General features: G+C 42.4%; 1 protein-coding gene across 1 annotated transcript in view; it reads right to left on the bottom strand.

Annotated features, from left to right (window-relative positions):
• Nucleotides 1–3,068: 3,068 nt before the first annotated feature.
• Nucleotides 3,069–14,050, bottom strand: part of LOC138351372 (longitudinals lacking protein-like) — a 44,914-nt gene continuing 33,932 nt past the window's right edge. The window contains exon 6 of the mRNA XM_069303177.1: nt 3,069–3,265. Coding sequence (XP_069159278.1) covers nt 3,081–3,265 — 185 coding nt within the window. The 3' untranslated portion in view covers nt 3,069–3,080. The remainder of the gene's footprint in view (nt 3,266–14,050) is intronic.

Here is a 14,050-nt window from a genome sequence, read left to right as displayed (position 1 = left end):
GGCATTAGAAGAAAATCAAAATGAAGATGTGGTATACACGGACTTCGCAAAGGCATTCAATAAATGTGGCCATGAAGTAATAGCACACAAAATGAGGTCAATGGGAATAACCGGTAAAGTAGGACGCTGGATACTCGGTTTCCTGCCGAACAGAACACAGAGTAACAGTCAACCATATAAAATCAAGTCCAAGTGCAGTTAGAAGCTCATTACCTCAGGGTTACATGCAAAGGATATGTTACCTCAGCAGGTAAAGGATTTGGGAATAATGATGTCTGACGACCTAACGTTTAGGGAGCATAACTAAGCAAATATTGAGTCAGCCAGAAAAATGATAGGATGGAATATGAGAACTTTGAAATCCAGGGATCCCATCACAATGATTGTACTCTTCAAATCTCTTGTGCTGTTCCATCTTGAGTACTGCCCAGTACATCTTCAAGATAAATCTAGATCATTTTCTTCACCGGGGTGCCAGACAATGGAGGAGGTCCATGGAGAAGAGGAGGAGAAGGAGAAGAGAGAAAAGAGAGGCATGCTCAAGCAGCACATGAGCAGGTCGGAGGTGAAACAACGTACGAGACAGCTTGCGAAACAGGGCAGAAGTAACATCAATACCGAACACAAGCTGGAGCGGTTCCGCCAGCGCCACACGATACGAGGCAACAGTATTCGGCATAAGATGACGGTCCTGGAACAACCACAAAAGGAAAGACAAGGTAACCCTATCAGAGACCGAAGTACACCTATGCAGTGATAGGAAAACCTGGAAGGACCGCCAAGAAACTTCATACTGCTGCAGAGACGAAGCACGTAGGTGGGAGACCAACAACAAAGCCACCTGCTCACCATACAATTGATGATAGACTCGAATCAGAAACTCCTGATGTGAAGACTCGAGGAGAAGAACGAACAAGCCTCGCACCAGGCTGGACCGATCTGCTGAAAGAGGTGGAGCCGCAGGAAGACCCTCGGGTTTGGACACCAAGGAAGCAGCGCCTGAAACCAAGGCTGGGCCGGGCACCAAGGAACCAGGACAGCTTTCCCCTGGTAAGTCTCCAAGCTAGCCCGGATTTTGAGCAACATCTGAACTGGGGAGAAAAGGTACAGGTAACCCCATCACGCCCAGTCCTGCCTGAAGGCATCGACCCCAACAGCCTCGCTGTCAGGAAAGGGCAAAACGTATACCAGAAGACAAACCGACCACGCTGACGCAAAGAGATTCACTTCCGGAGGCCCCAACGTCTAGCAGAGCCAACTGAACAAGTTGGCGTCGACCGTCCATTCCGTGGACATGGGAGTGAAGTGGGACAGGTCATCTGCCAGGACACTGGACAACCCCCCAAACGTAAACCACCAGGAGAGCCAAAACCCGAGAACTCAGCAGACGAATCATCCGAATCGACCAGCCCCAAAGAGCTAAGGACTGCATGGAACTCCCTGGGTTCAGGCAATGAACAACCATAGAACGGTCCGAATGGTGCCGGATCGTTGATCTGCAAGCAACCTGAATCCTCCGGAGAGACATCCACACAGCCACAAACTCCCATGCCGTGCTGTGAGCCTGACGGCAGGACGGACCCCACCGTTCCTGGCCGGCCTGGTGAGCACTGGTCACAAAGCCTCAGCCAAGAGACGATGCGTCCGTGAACTCATTGAGCGAGGGCTCGGGTAGGCGCCAGGGCACTGAACCTCAAAAAACCCAAAGAGGAAATCGGCGACACAGCAACAGACGGAAAGCCCCAAGAGGTCGAACCCAGCGGTTGCGAGAGAGGCGGAAGGGACGTCCCCGAAGGAACCAGAACAGCCGATGAAGCCACACCTGGCCTGCAATGTAGACCATCATAGCAAAGTTCAGGCTCCCGCACAAGCCCTCAAGCAAACGCTGCGTGACCCGAGATTCCCTCAGGAACAGATGAAGGCAGGAACGCAGGTGAAGCAAAGCTGCAGGAGGAAGAGACAAAGAAGCAGTCCATGCATCCCACACAAGACCCAGCCAAGACCGAACCTGAGGGGGAACCAGATACGAACTTTTGCCAGTTCATCAGGAACCCGAACCGGGCGAGCTGGGTAAGAACCAAATCCCTGGCGAGCAGACACGTAGACTGGCTGGGAGCCCAAACAAGTCAGTCGTCGAGGTGCCTACCTTGAAGTTACCTTGACGTGTTTCCTGGGCTTAGTGTCCCGGCGGTCCGGTCATTGACCAGGCCTCCTCGTTGCTGGACTGGTCAACCAGGCTGTTTGACGCGGCTGCTCGCAGCCTGACGTATGAATCACAGCCTGATTGACCAGATATCCTTTGGAGGTGTTTATCCAGTTCTCTATTGAACACTGTGAGGGGTCGGCCAGTTATGCCCCTTAAGTGTAGTGGAAGCATGTTGAACAGTCTCGGGACTGATGTTGATAGTTCTCTCTTAGAGTACCTGTTGCACCTCTACTTTTCAACAGGGGTATTCTGCACATCCTGCCATGCCTCCTGGTCTCATGTGATGTTATTTTTCTGTGTGCAGATTTGGGACCAGCCCCTCTAATATTTTTCCATGTATAAATTATTGTGTATCTCTCCCGCCTGCGCTCAAGAGAATACAGATTTAGGCTCGGGTAGGAATACAGGTAGGCCAGAACCCGAACACCCAACAAAAGCAGGCGGGCCACCCGACCCGCTTTATATACTGTACATTCATCTTTATCACTGAGAAACTCTATAATGTGCACAAAGAATTGTATATCTTGTGCAATTCAGGAAATGCCAACACAGCTGTTCATGTGGAAGACTGAAGCTTGATGGTGGTACACTAGATATGGTGATTCGCACTAGAATACTGCCCTGGAAGGATGCTGTGCCAAGCTCAATATTAGTTTGAAATGTTAGAGGCATCATGTTGTAGATTACATCCAAATAGACTTTTGTGGTTCATTAAAATTTTATGGAGTTTTAATGTGAAATATCAATCTTAATACCATACAACTGATTTAAATATTTATAATAAATAGAACATAATTATATACATATAATAAGGGTTAACTAATGATTATAAATTACTAGGAAAAAACACTTCACATACCAATAATATTTGGCATCACTTTGCGGAACTGCGGTCCAGGTTTCTTAGCAGTGTTGGATGAACCTTTGTCCAGCAGAAAAGCATATTTTTAGTTTCTGCCTTAGTTTCTCCCGTGGCAGGGGCCTGTTGAACCATCTTTCCAGGCGGCTGTGCAGCAGATTTGGGTGGTTGTTGAACTGTAGTGCTATACTGTGCATTAGCTGTATATATATAAAAAAAAAACAATGTTAGTCTATACAGCATGCTGAAAAAGATCAACTATACTATTTGAAAGAAGCAGAAATTTGTTAGATTATAGTGTAAGTTTCCGTCAATATATGAAAATGTTTCATAATAGGAAGTGTTTTGTTACATGACTAAGAGATATTAATTTAAATGTATAAAAATCAACTACTATAAGAAAGGGAACTATAAAAATAAAGTAAGACACATATAAAACCTGAATTGAATGAAACGAAATGCCAAATTCTGGGCGAGCCCCACTAACTCTCTGAAGCTATTACGTGTATCTCAAATGTAGTGCCAAACTACTAGGTCCTATCAGTTGCAGTTCTGTGTCCTACCAAGGACGAAGAGCCAGAACCAGGGCCGCCTCATACACAGGGAGCAGTGGCCTTTATATATTAACTTAGGCATTTATGCCACCACTGAGAAAGGAATCCAGAGTGTAAGCAAGACAGAACAATCCAATACTGGCTCAAACGAGCCCTCAGCCTCAAGAACGGCAACAGAACTCCCTGAACAATGTAAACAAATGATTAAAAAAAATTTATGCAACTAGCTAGTTTTATGAAGGGGGGGGGGGGGGTAGGAGTGCCTAGTGGCTCCCTGAAGTTAAGTGCTGTGAAATCCAACCCATGGCCACACAAGGGCACTGAAGTCAGATAAAAATACAAGATACCTTGATTTGATTGTTGCCGCCGAAGGCGGCTAGTTTATTGTGCACCCCATACTCATCCTGTGAGCGGTAGCGCAAAAGCATTACAGAGGGCACAAAAGGTCTTTATCAGACCTCATCTTAGATTATTACATAAACAATTTCTTCAATCCTTCACACCTTATAGATACAATGTCAGCTAGTTACAGAGAAAGTGCTATTACAAGAGCTACATATTTACAGTAAGTCATCATACATTAACACTTTCGCGCTTTAGATTAGAGATAACTCGTCGCCGTTTTCTCTTATGATTCCGCATAACAGCCTACTTTTCTCGTCCATCGAAAAAATATTTCTATAAATTCCATTTTTTAACCGAAATGGATGGGGATACTTTTGTTTTGTAGAGAATTTATTTGCGGATGTTTTGGTACCAGAATGAATATTATATCACATAAACTTCTATGAGTAAAAAAAAAATACACAAAGTATGTTTGGGGGTGTGGCGAGCGTGTGGCAGTGGGTTCCCTTTAGCCGTTGATATATCCAACACGTGGGAAATATTTGTATGTGTTATGTATATGTCTGTGTAGGGAATTTTACTGCGATCACTGTCATACAAATTATAAAATGTTTCAACAAGTATAAACATGACAAACATCAAACGAACGAAAACAATGCGTTCGTTTCTGCCGCGAACGCATACTGAGCGACGTGGTTCTATATTTGGCGCTTCTCTTACACATGCTTTGTACAAATGTTATACAGTTCATCTTATAGAAAATTTTATTGCGAACACATTGGTATAAAAAAGAAATATGTACATAGAAAAGTAGGGTCAGGAAACGTATAAACTTTCCAAGCATGATTTCCCCCCTGTGTTTTCGCCAGTGCGCTCGCGGCTAACTACTCTCCACTTCACACACTCTTGCGGGTGGGCAATTACCTATATTAAACATTCATATGCATATGTCCGTGTAGAGAATTTTATTGCGATTCCAATGATACCAAAATTAGCGATGTAGGACAACTGTAGGCTTCGCAACCATTAAGAGAGTGGAAACATTTTGTTGCTGTTTGGCGCTCTCGGCGAGTGATCTGCATAGTTTTTTATTTGGTGTTGATACTCCTTATGCTTGGGCGGCATTTTATAGGTATGCTCTTATAGACAATTTCATTGCGAACACAGTGATACCAAATTTAAATATGTGCGCCTTCAATTATTGTCAGGACAGTCAAAAGAGTGTACACTTTTTGGTCTTACCTCGTAGGCGCGCGAAGTGCCGAAAGCATCTGGGGTATTGTTTTTTTCTTGAGCGCCGAGAGCGCGAAAGTGTTAATGGTAGGTCTTGTCGTTAATACATAATAGTTTGGCCAATGGGGATATTACAGAGTCATAGGGGAGCTTCTGTTTATTATTAGTCCTCACAATACACTACTTGTTTCTAAATCTCATATGTCGTTCATCTACTGGAAGCAAAATGTGGGTATGACACTGTACTTGTTTTTATGAGATTCAGAGGCCGCCATTGTTCTTTTGTACTTTATCAGTCTGCAGTTTCATAAAAGCAAGTATGTCTACATACCGTTTGTAGTGCTTTATTACAGCTTCTTTTTCCTCTTCAGTCAGCACATCACCTGTCACCATTTCTTTAAATGTGTCACGGCAGAACCATCTGGGATGTGGCGTGCGCGGCCCGAGGCGGGCATCCACGTCCAGTTGAACTTCGTCACTATCACTACAAGCGTCACTGGTTTCACTTTGTTCTTTACCACAATCACTTTCAACATTTCCACTACTGTATTCCTTCAAACAGAGTTTATTAGACCCGGTATCAACATCTTGATCGTCATCACCATTAAAGTTCTCACCCTCAGTGTCACTACGTTCATCATCAGGATCAGTTGCGCCATAATACTCATCGACAGCACTATGCGTTTCTACGTGGAATAGTTTACCTCTGTTCATAGCGCACTGCGTTGATGAGGCTGGGGTGTGGGGAGCCGTGGTGGGAGAGCCCAGCTGGTGTGAGGGCTGGGACACCCCCTGCTGGGGTCTCCCCTGGGGTACTGGCCGCATGGGAGCACATGGTGGTACCCCAGGTTGGTGTGGCCTGCCTTCAGTTATTAATACTCTCACAGTTTCCTGAAGAGTGGTTATCATCGTCTATTGGTGCATGATTTCCTTATTTTGTTCGGTTATCTGCTTGGTCAGGTTTTCCACAATTTTGTTTTGTTTTTCTACTGTATGCATAAGCTCACTAATTTTCTGTGCCTGATCCAGGCCCCCCGACCAACATGAATTGGTAGGGCCTACAACTGTGTCACTCGAGCTACTAGCCGTGGCGTTGGAGTGGTTGGGTAAGGAAGGGGAGTGTGACGGAGTGACCAGTGGGGGCACAGCAGATGAGCCAGGGTGGTTACTGGCGCCCCCAGCTGTTGTACCCCTGGCAGCCCGTCTCGGCGGGAGTGAGGCACAGTCCCCATGCCAGGCGGGAACTCCCTCCACGTGACAGTTTGCACACCTCAGTTTTAGTGCACCACCCTTTTTAGCATCACACACAGACGTTGCATGCTTTCCGGCACAGTGGCCACACCGCTCATCATTCCAACAGTTCCTTGCAACATGATTCCACCGTTGGCACTTGTAACACCTGCGCCTGGGAGGGGTGTAAATCTTCATTGTTAGTTGCCGATAAGCACATGGAACAGTAAATCTTTCCGGCGGAGTCTCTTCGCTGGTCCAGTTGGCCCCTATTTACAAACTTTTCAGGTCACGAGCCCAATTTCTTCATAAAAATCCAAATCGGGTTATGAGCTTTGCTTAGGGAAACGAAGTTTGTTGATACGCGTATGGCCGACCTAGCGTGTAGTGGCACAGCGATCGCACCTCAGTTTACCAGTGCCTCCTGCCTAGTGACAATCGCGCATGACCTGTTTTTTCCAATTTTTGGGTATTTGAACATAAAAGTTGTTATTATATATCTCACCATGGGTCCCAAGAAAGTCAGTGGTACAGTTCAAGCCAAGAAAACACATGTGAGAATGGCCATAGAGGAAAAACAAGAGATCATTCGTAAACATGAAAATGGTACATGGGTTGTTGAACTAGCTAGGCAGTACAACAAATCTACATCAACGATATGCACTGTACTTGCTAAGAAAAAGGACATTACGAGTGCTAAAGTGGCAAAAGGCATAACAATAATCACGAAACATAAAACACAAACACTTGGGGAGTTAGCTAACAAGAGCTAACAAGGAGTTAGCAGGTGATAGCAGTTCAGAGGCCATCATTTGTGAGAAAGCAATGCAATTGCACAAAGACCTTTTAGAGAAAACCCCTGGAGTGATGCAGATATGAGAGAGTTTAAGGCAATTAGGGGATGGTTACAGAAATTAAGAAAAACAAGTGGTATTCATAGTGTTGTGAGGCATGGGGAGGCTGCCAGCACAGACAAACCAGCAACTGAAAGATTTATTGAAGAATTTAAAGATTTGGAAAGGGACTCCCCTTCCAAACATTAACACGTCTCCTCCTCCCCACCATCTTCCATACACCAACAAGTCATCAGTAAAGGTAAGTAATAACTTGTACATACTTTAGTACTGAAGATTTGGGTGAATTAGGTATAAAATTTACTTTGAAGTTAATTTTTTGGGGAGTCTGGAACGGATTAATTCAATTTACATTATTTCTTATGGAGAAAATCGCTTCAGTTTAGGAATATTCAACTTATGAGCCGTCTCTGGGAACGGATTAAATTCGTGTAAGCTGAGGTACCACTGTATATATATCCAGCCCGGCGACTTAGGCAGGCAGAAACCATCTGGTGCTTCTGGCTCGCCAGTGTCTGCCCTTACCTTGACATTCCCACGAACGGGGTGACGGTTGGCATTCCAACCCGTCCTCTTAAAAATAACGTCACTTTTGGCTCGCATGCGCGCTATGGCCAAATTTGGACGTAATTTGAAATGAAATCGACTCACAAAAGTGACGTACTGTTCCGTTTTCTGTTTGAGTCGTCCGGCTTACTTGGTAGGGTTAAAAGAAGAAACTTTCAATATAAGTTTTTATAACGTTTTGAAACTTTATGAGAAATTCCTGCCCACCTAACCTATCAGAGGACCCTTAACTTGCTGTTGGTGAAAAAAAAATCCCAAATTTATTTAAATTTTTTTTCACTTTCAAATTACGTCCAAATTCGGCCATACGGGGAAACGACCAAAAGCGGCATTTTTAAGAGGACAGGTTGGGCATTCAAAGCACATTGTATGAAGTCATATTTCACTTTTTGTCAGTAATGTAACTTCACTTGAATATATTTTTCTTTTGATTGTGTTTTAGCCAAGTGGTCAAGGTTTTTTTGTCTTTAATTATTCATTATTCATTTTTATTTATACGAGTAAATTGTTATTGTAAATTGTTTCTGCCCGAAACGCTGCGCGTACTAGTGGCTTTACAAGAATGTAAATACTGTACTATCCAATGTATTCTCACAAACCCAATGTACCTTCTTGTATATATAAATAAATAAATAAATAAATAAATAAATAAATAAATATTAATTTATCTTTTTTTTTGCATGGCTATTCCTGCGTTGGAATTTTTATCATTAAATATTATAAAGTGTTATTCTCTTGTTCTTTACCCACAGCTTCCACACCGTAAAGGTACCAACAGATTTATTTAATTTTGTTTTAATAAAATAGTTACAGTAACAATAGTTACTGCGCTATTCCAGATGACGTCACAACTGTTATTACACTGCATATACAATATTTATCTGTGACTATCTACACTTTCATGCACCATTACTAATCACTAAATGTTTCTGGCAAGTGTAATAATCTTATAACTGGTTATCAGAGTTGAGCCTAGTCACGCATATTTTGCAATAAATTCTTACAGCACACATTGAATATATAATATTTTCTTTGTATTTAGAATGTTTTTACCGTGGATTTTTCTTGTGCAACTGGGCTGTCAATATTATTATTATGTTGTAGAATGTATTAAATATCCATACATAGATGCATTTGTGCAACTAAAATCAGTTATATATTATATTCTCTGAACAATAAAGAATACTGTTTTAACTGTTATTACACTGTAAGCACAAGTTACTATTTACATTTTGAGCACCATAACAAACCATTAACCACTTAACTGCACCAACCGAGTATTCTCGGTCGGTGCGAAACTGCGCCATCCAAGGAAACTTATTTTTTCTTACCCAATCTAAATGTGTGCGAGGTAGGTTGTGGACTCTTAGGACCTCCAGTGAGAGGCAGCCATCTTGGACAAAATTCCCAGAATGCCCTAGGGCTGCTGGCTGGGTTAGTACTGAGTGAGCAAACATGGGTGGCGCATGCGCCTCTGGCTCCCAAACATCTGTCTGACGCGGTGTTGAAAGAGCGCGCAGTCGGTGAAATTCAAACCTTATTGTATGAAGAACATGATGGTCATAATATTGAAGCTAAGCGCAATAAGGACCTAACACAAAGGTCGGATGCAAATGATACAGCACCTATGAGGACGATACAGCGAGCGTATCCAGTTGTAACTCTGAGCGCCACCCTTGCCCACCTATGTTATCTCCAATTTATTTAGATGATACATAGATGAATCGTTTTCTGTGTTCAGTAACGATGCATCTGATACAAGTAGCATAGATGAACAGTGTTAGCGGCTTCCATAGATATTTTCAAGAATAGTTTAATCTCTTCTTGACCGATGGACACTCTTTGAGGCTGGCTGAAACTCTTCCAGACTGACGGACACTCTTTGACGCTAGCTGAATCTCTTCCTGTGTGGGACCTAACAAGACAAACTTTTCAGACTACCTTTCACGACTGGCTCCCTCACAAGGGAGCCGGTCGGCCGAGCGGACAGCACGCTGGACTTGTGATCCTGTGGTCCCGGGTTCGATCCCAGGCGCCGGCAAGAAACAATAGGCAGTTTCTTTCATTCTATGTTACCTAGCAGTAAAATAGGTACCTGGGTGTCAGCGGTCATTGGCTGCTTCCTGGGGGTGGAGGCCTGGTCGAGGACCAGGCCGCGGGGACACTAAAAAGCCCCGAAATCATCTCTAGATAACCTCAAGATAACTAACCTTACAAATTGACCTTTTCCTGTAATCTTTTCAAGACTACCTTATGTTTTACAAGCTTGGCTACATACCACCTACAGGTACTAATGCCAATGGTGTACCTGAGTGTGTTCTTTACAAGCAGACAGAACGAAGAAACAGGAAGCGAAAATCTATCTGTACCTGGTTTAACGAGAGCAAAGTCGCGCTGTGCACCATGGATTACGTAGTTGATTGTTACTCACTTCCAAAGTACCGAGTGTGTAATACAATGTGTTACTGTGTAAATAGTGTGTGAAACTGTACATATTGTAATTTTAGAGAATTTTTAACAAGTAATATTGCAACAATAAACATTTATTGTGGACACATTACCGACACATGTATCACAGTTCCATGGAACATTATGAACGTTCTACTGTATACATATTGTACAGGACACAAATATGCATCATATATGATAAAAAAACAAATAAAACCACATTGGAAATACATAAAACAAATAATTGAAAATACATTTGTGGCAACACCCGGTGCTTGAAAGGCCCGCGCGACCGTATCTGGGCATGCCACACACGGGCAACCAACCCTGATGACGTCACAGCACACCTTGTCCATGTCTTCACAGCCAAAGTAAGTGGAATTTGGTATTTATTTTTACATAGACATGTTCAGGGAAGGTAATTTATCATTTTACAAAGAAAAAAGAATTTTTGGGCTGAAACTCTTGAGCACCAAAACTTGCATCACTTTATTTCATGTGCACGGGGAATTTCACAATAAACTCAGCGCAGCACAGTGGTTAAGCAGGTCTGGCAAGTCCAAACAGCATTGCCCCACCACACGCTAATCAGCTGACGATGCTACCTCACTTGGCAACCTTCCTCCGCCTAACAGACTAAGGTAATTCTAGGCACAACATTGCTATTATCAGAATTCTGGTCATTAAATCTTTAAATTAATAATTTTCACCAGATTATTTTGCAAAAGAACATGAGAAGTCATTTAAACATTCTTAGATAGACCAAACAATGACAGAGTGCTGTAGCTACCTGCCTAGCACTGTGAACATCTTGAAAAGCATTGTGTTCACTGATATCTGAACATTGTACATAGTCTTTATCTGCTGTTAACTCAAGCTGTAAGCACCAGCATTGGTTGCTCATTCAATACTGATGCCTTTGCACACAGAAATGCTGCTCACAATCTTTTTTTCAAAATGGCATCTGTTTACTGGAGGCCTGAGAAAGTCAATGTGAGCCCAGTGTACTCGTGGGACTTTTAAATCTTACGCAATACTTTAGTAACAGCACTGCACAGAGCAGTGCAGTAACGTTCTGCAGAGCAGAGCACATTAAGATGCTGGATCAGGGGTGCACAGAGCACCATATGGCATTCTTAGGTATAGGGAGCAATTCAAAACTCCTGCAGCTAAACGAGGTTCACATCCTGTGCCTCAAGATTCCTGTAAACAGACGTCATCTTGAAAAAAATCCTAAGCATCTGTTGCTGGCTGTGAGAGCCTTAGTACTGAGAGAGCAACCAAGGCTGGCGCATGCAGGAGTAGCGCACAGCACCACTGTGCAGCTATTTACACAGCATCACTTAGTAATGATGAATAAAATAGGCAACTGAAATAATTTTGTGTTGATAGAGTTAAAGATGATCCTGACTGTGATAAAGACTATGCCCGACATTCAAATATCAGTGAACATAATGTCAGTTATGATATTCACAGCATGAGGTACAGACACAGCACCAGCACCCAGCCACTGTTTCGTGCATCTACGCATCATGAAATGACCTTATGTTCCTTCACTAATATTCATTTCCTCATGGAAATGGTTTCATATTCCAGATTTTGTGACGGGAATGTGATAATAACAGCAGTTTTATAGCTAGTCATAGCAAAATATGTGGAATATTGAAGGCATTGTTTTGCATCAAGTAACTGCTGGCATCACCTGCTTGAGACTCCATGCTGTGTTTTGATTTTATCACCATATCCACCAAAACATATATATGCACCATAACAAACTGCTTATTAATTTGTTATGGTGCATATAAATGTTGATAGGGACATATAATGTGTGTATATAACATAATAACAGGAACACTGTTCAGGCATCCCTGTATACAGGAGTTGTAGCTGATGTGTGGAAAAAGGCTAACATAGTTCCAATCTACAAAAGTAGAAGCAGGGAAGACCCCCTTAATTATAGACCGGTATCATTGACAAGTGTAATAGTCAAAATATTGGAAAAAATAATTAAAACTAAATGGGTAGAACACCTGGAGAGAAATGGTATAATATCAGACAGACAGTATGGTTTTCGATCTGGAAGATCCTGTGTATCGAATTTACTCAGTTTCTATGATCGAGCCACAGAGATATTACAGGAAAGAGATGGTTGGGTTGACTGCATCTATCTGGACCTAAAAAATGCTTTTGACAGAGTTCCACATAAGAGGATGTTCTGGAAACTGGAAAAATATTGGAGGGGTGACAGGTATGCTTCTAACATGGATGAAAAATTTTCTGACTGATAGAAAAATGAGGGCAGTGATCAGAGGCAATGTATCGGACTGGAGAAATGTCACAAGTGGAGTACCACAGGGTTCAGTTCTTGCACCAGTGATGTTTATTGTCTACATAAATGATCTACCAGTTGGTATACAGAATTATATGAACATGTTTGCTGATGATGCTAAGATAATAGGAAGGATAAGAAACTTAGGTGATTGTCATGCCCTTCAAGATGACCTGGACAAAATAAGTATACGGAGCACCACTTGGCAAATGGAATTTAATGTTAATAAATGCCATGTTTTGGAATGTGGAATAGGAGAACATAGACCCCACACAACCTATATATTATGTGAGAAATCTTTAAAGAATTCTGATAAAGAAAGAGATCTAGGGGTGGTTCTAGATAGAAAACTATCACCTGAGGACCACATAAAGAATATTGTGCGAGGAGCCTATGCCACACTTTCTAACTTCAGAATTGCTTTTAAATACATGGATGGTGATATACTAAAGAAATTGTTCACGACTTTTGTTAGGCCAAAGCTAGAATATGCAGCGGTTGTGTGGTGCCCATATCTTAAGAAGCACATCAACAAACTGGAAAAGATGCAAAGACATGCTACTAAGTGGATCCCAGAACTAAAGGGCAAGAGCTACGAAGAGAGGTTCGAGGCATTAAATATGCCAAAACTGGAAGACAGAAGAAAAAGAGGTGATATGATCACTACATATAAAATAGTAACAGGAATTAATAAAATCGATAGGGAAGATTTCCTGAGACCTGGAACTTTAAGAACAAGAGGTCATAGATATAAACTAGCTAAACACAGATGCCGAAGAAATATAAGAAAATTCACTTTCGCAAACAGAGTGGTAGACGATTGGAACAAGTTAGGTGAGAAGGTGGTGGAGGCCAAGACCGTCAGTAGTTTCAGAGCGTTATATGACAAAGAGCGCTGGGAAGACGGGACACCACGAGCGTAGCTCTCATCCTGTAACTACACTTAGATAATTACTGTTTGGTTGACCTAAGAATACAGTGGCACCTCGACTTACGATTGATCCGACTTCCGCTAATTTCGAGTTACGATATAAATTTGATCGGAAAATGTGACTCGACTTACGATAGTGTCGTCGACTAATGATATTTGTTGATACACGTTTGGGTCGACCGAGCGCATGGTTCCCAGTCGCATGGGCCGACCTACCTCAGTTCACTAGAGCCGCCTGCTTAGTGACGATCACGCTTACAAGAACTTATATTTTATTTTTGTGATTTTTTGCTTTTTGCACATTATATATCACGCCATGGAAAGTCAGTGGTAAGGTTCAACATATGAAAACACATATAAGGATGACCATAGAGCAAAAACAAGAGATCATTTGTAAATATGAAGGTGTGCGAGTTGCTGAACTAGCTAGGCAGTACAACAAATCTCAGTCAACGATATCCACCATACTTGCTAAGAAAAAGGACATTATGAGT

Source organism: Procambarus clarkii, chromosome 49 (assembly GCF_040958095.1).
Source record: "Procambarus clarkii isolate CNS0578487 chromosome 49, FALCON_Pclarkii_2.0, whole genome shotgun sequence".
Taxonomy (NCBI): domain Eukaryota; kingdom Metazoa; phylum Arthropoda; class Malacostraca; order Decapoda; family Cambaridae; genus Procambarus; species Procambarus clarkii.
Note: the sequence above shows the minus strand (reverse complement) of the source record. Positions and strands in the feature narration are given on the sequence as shown.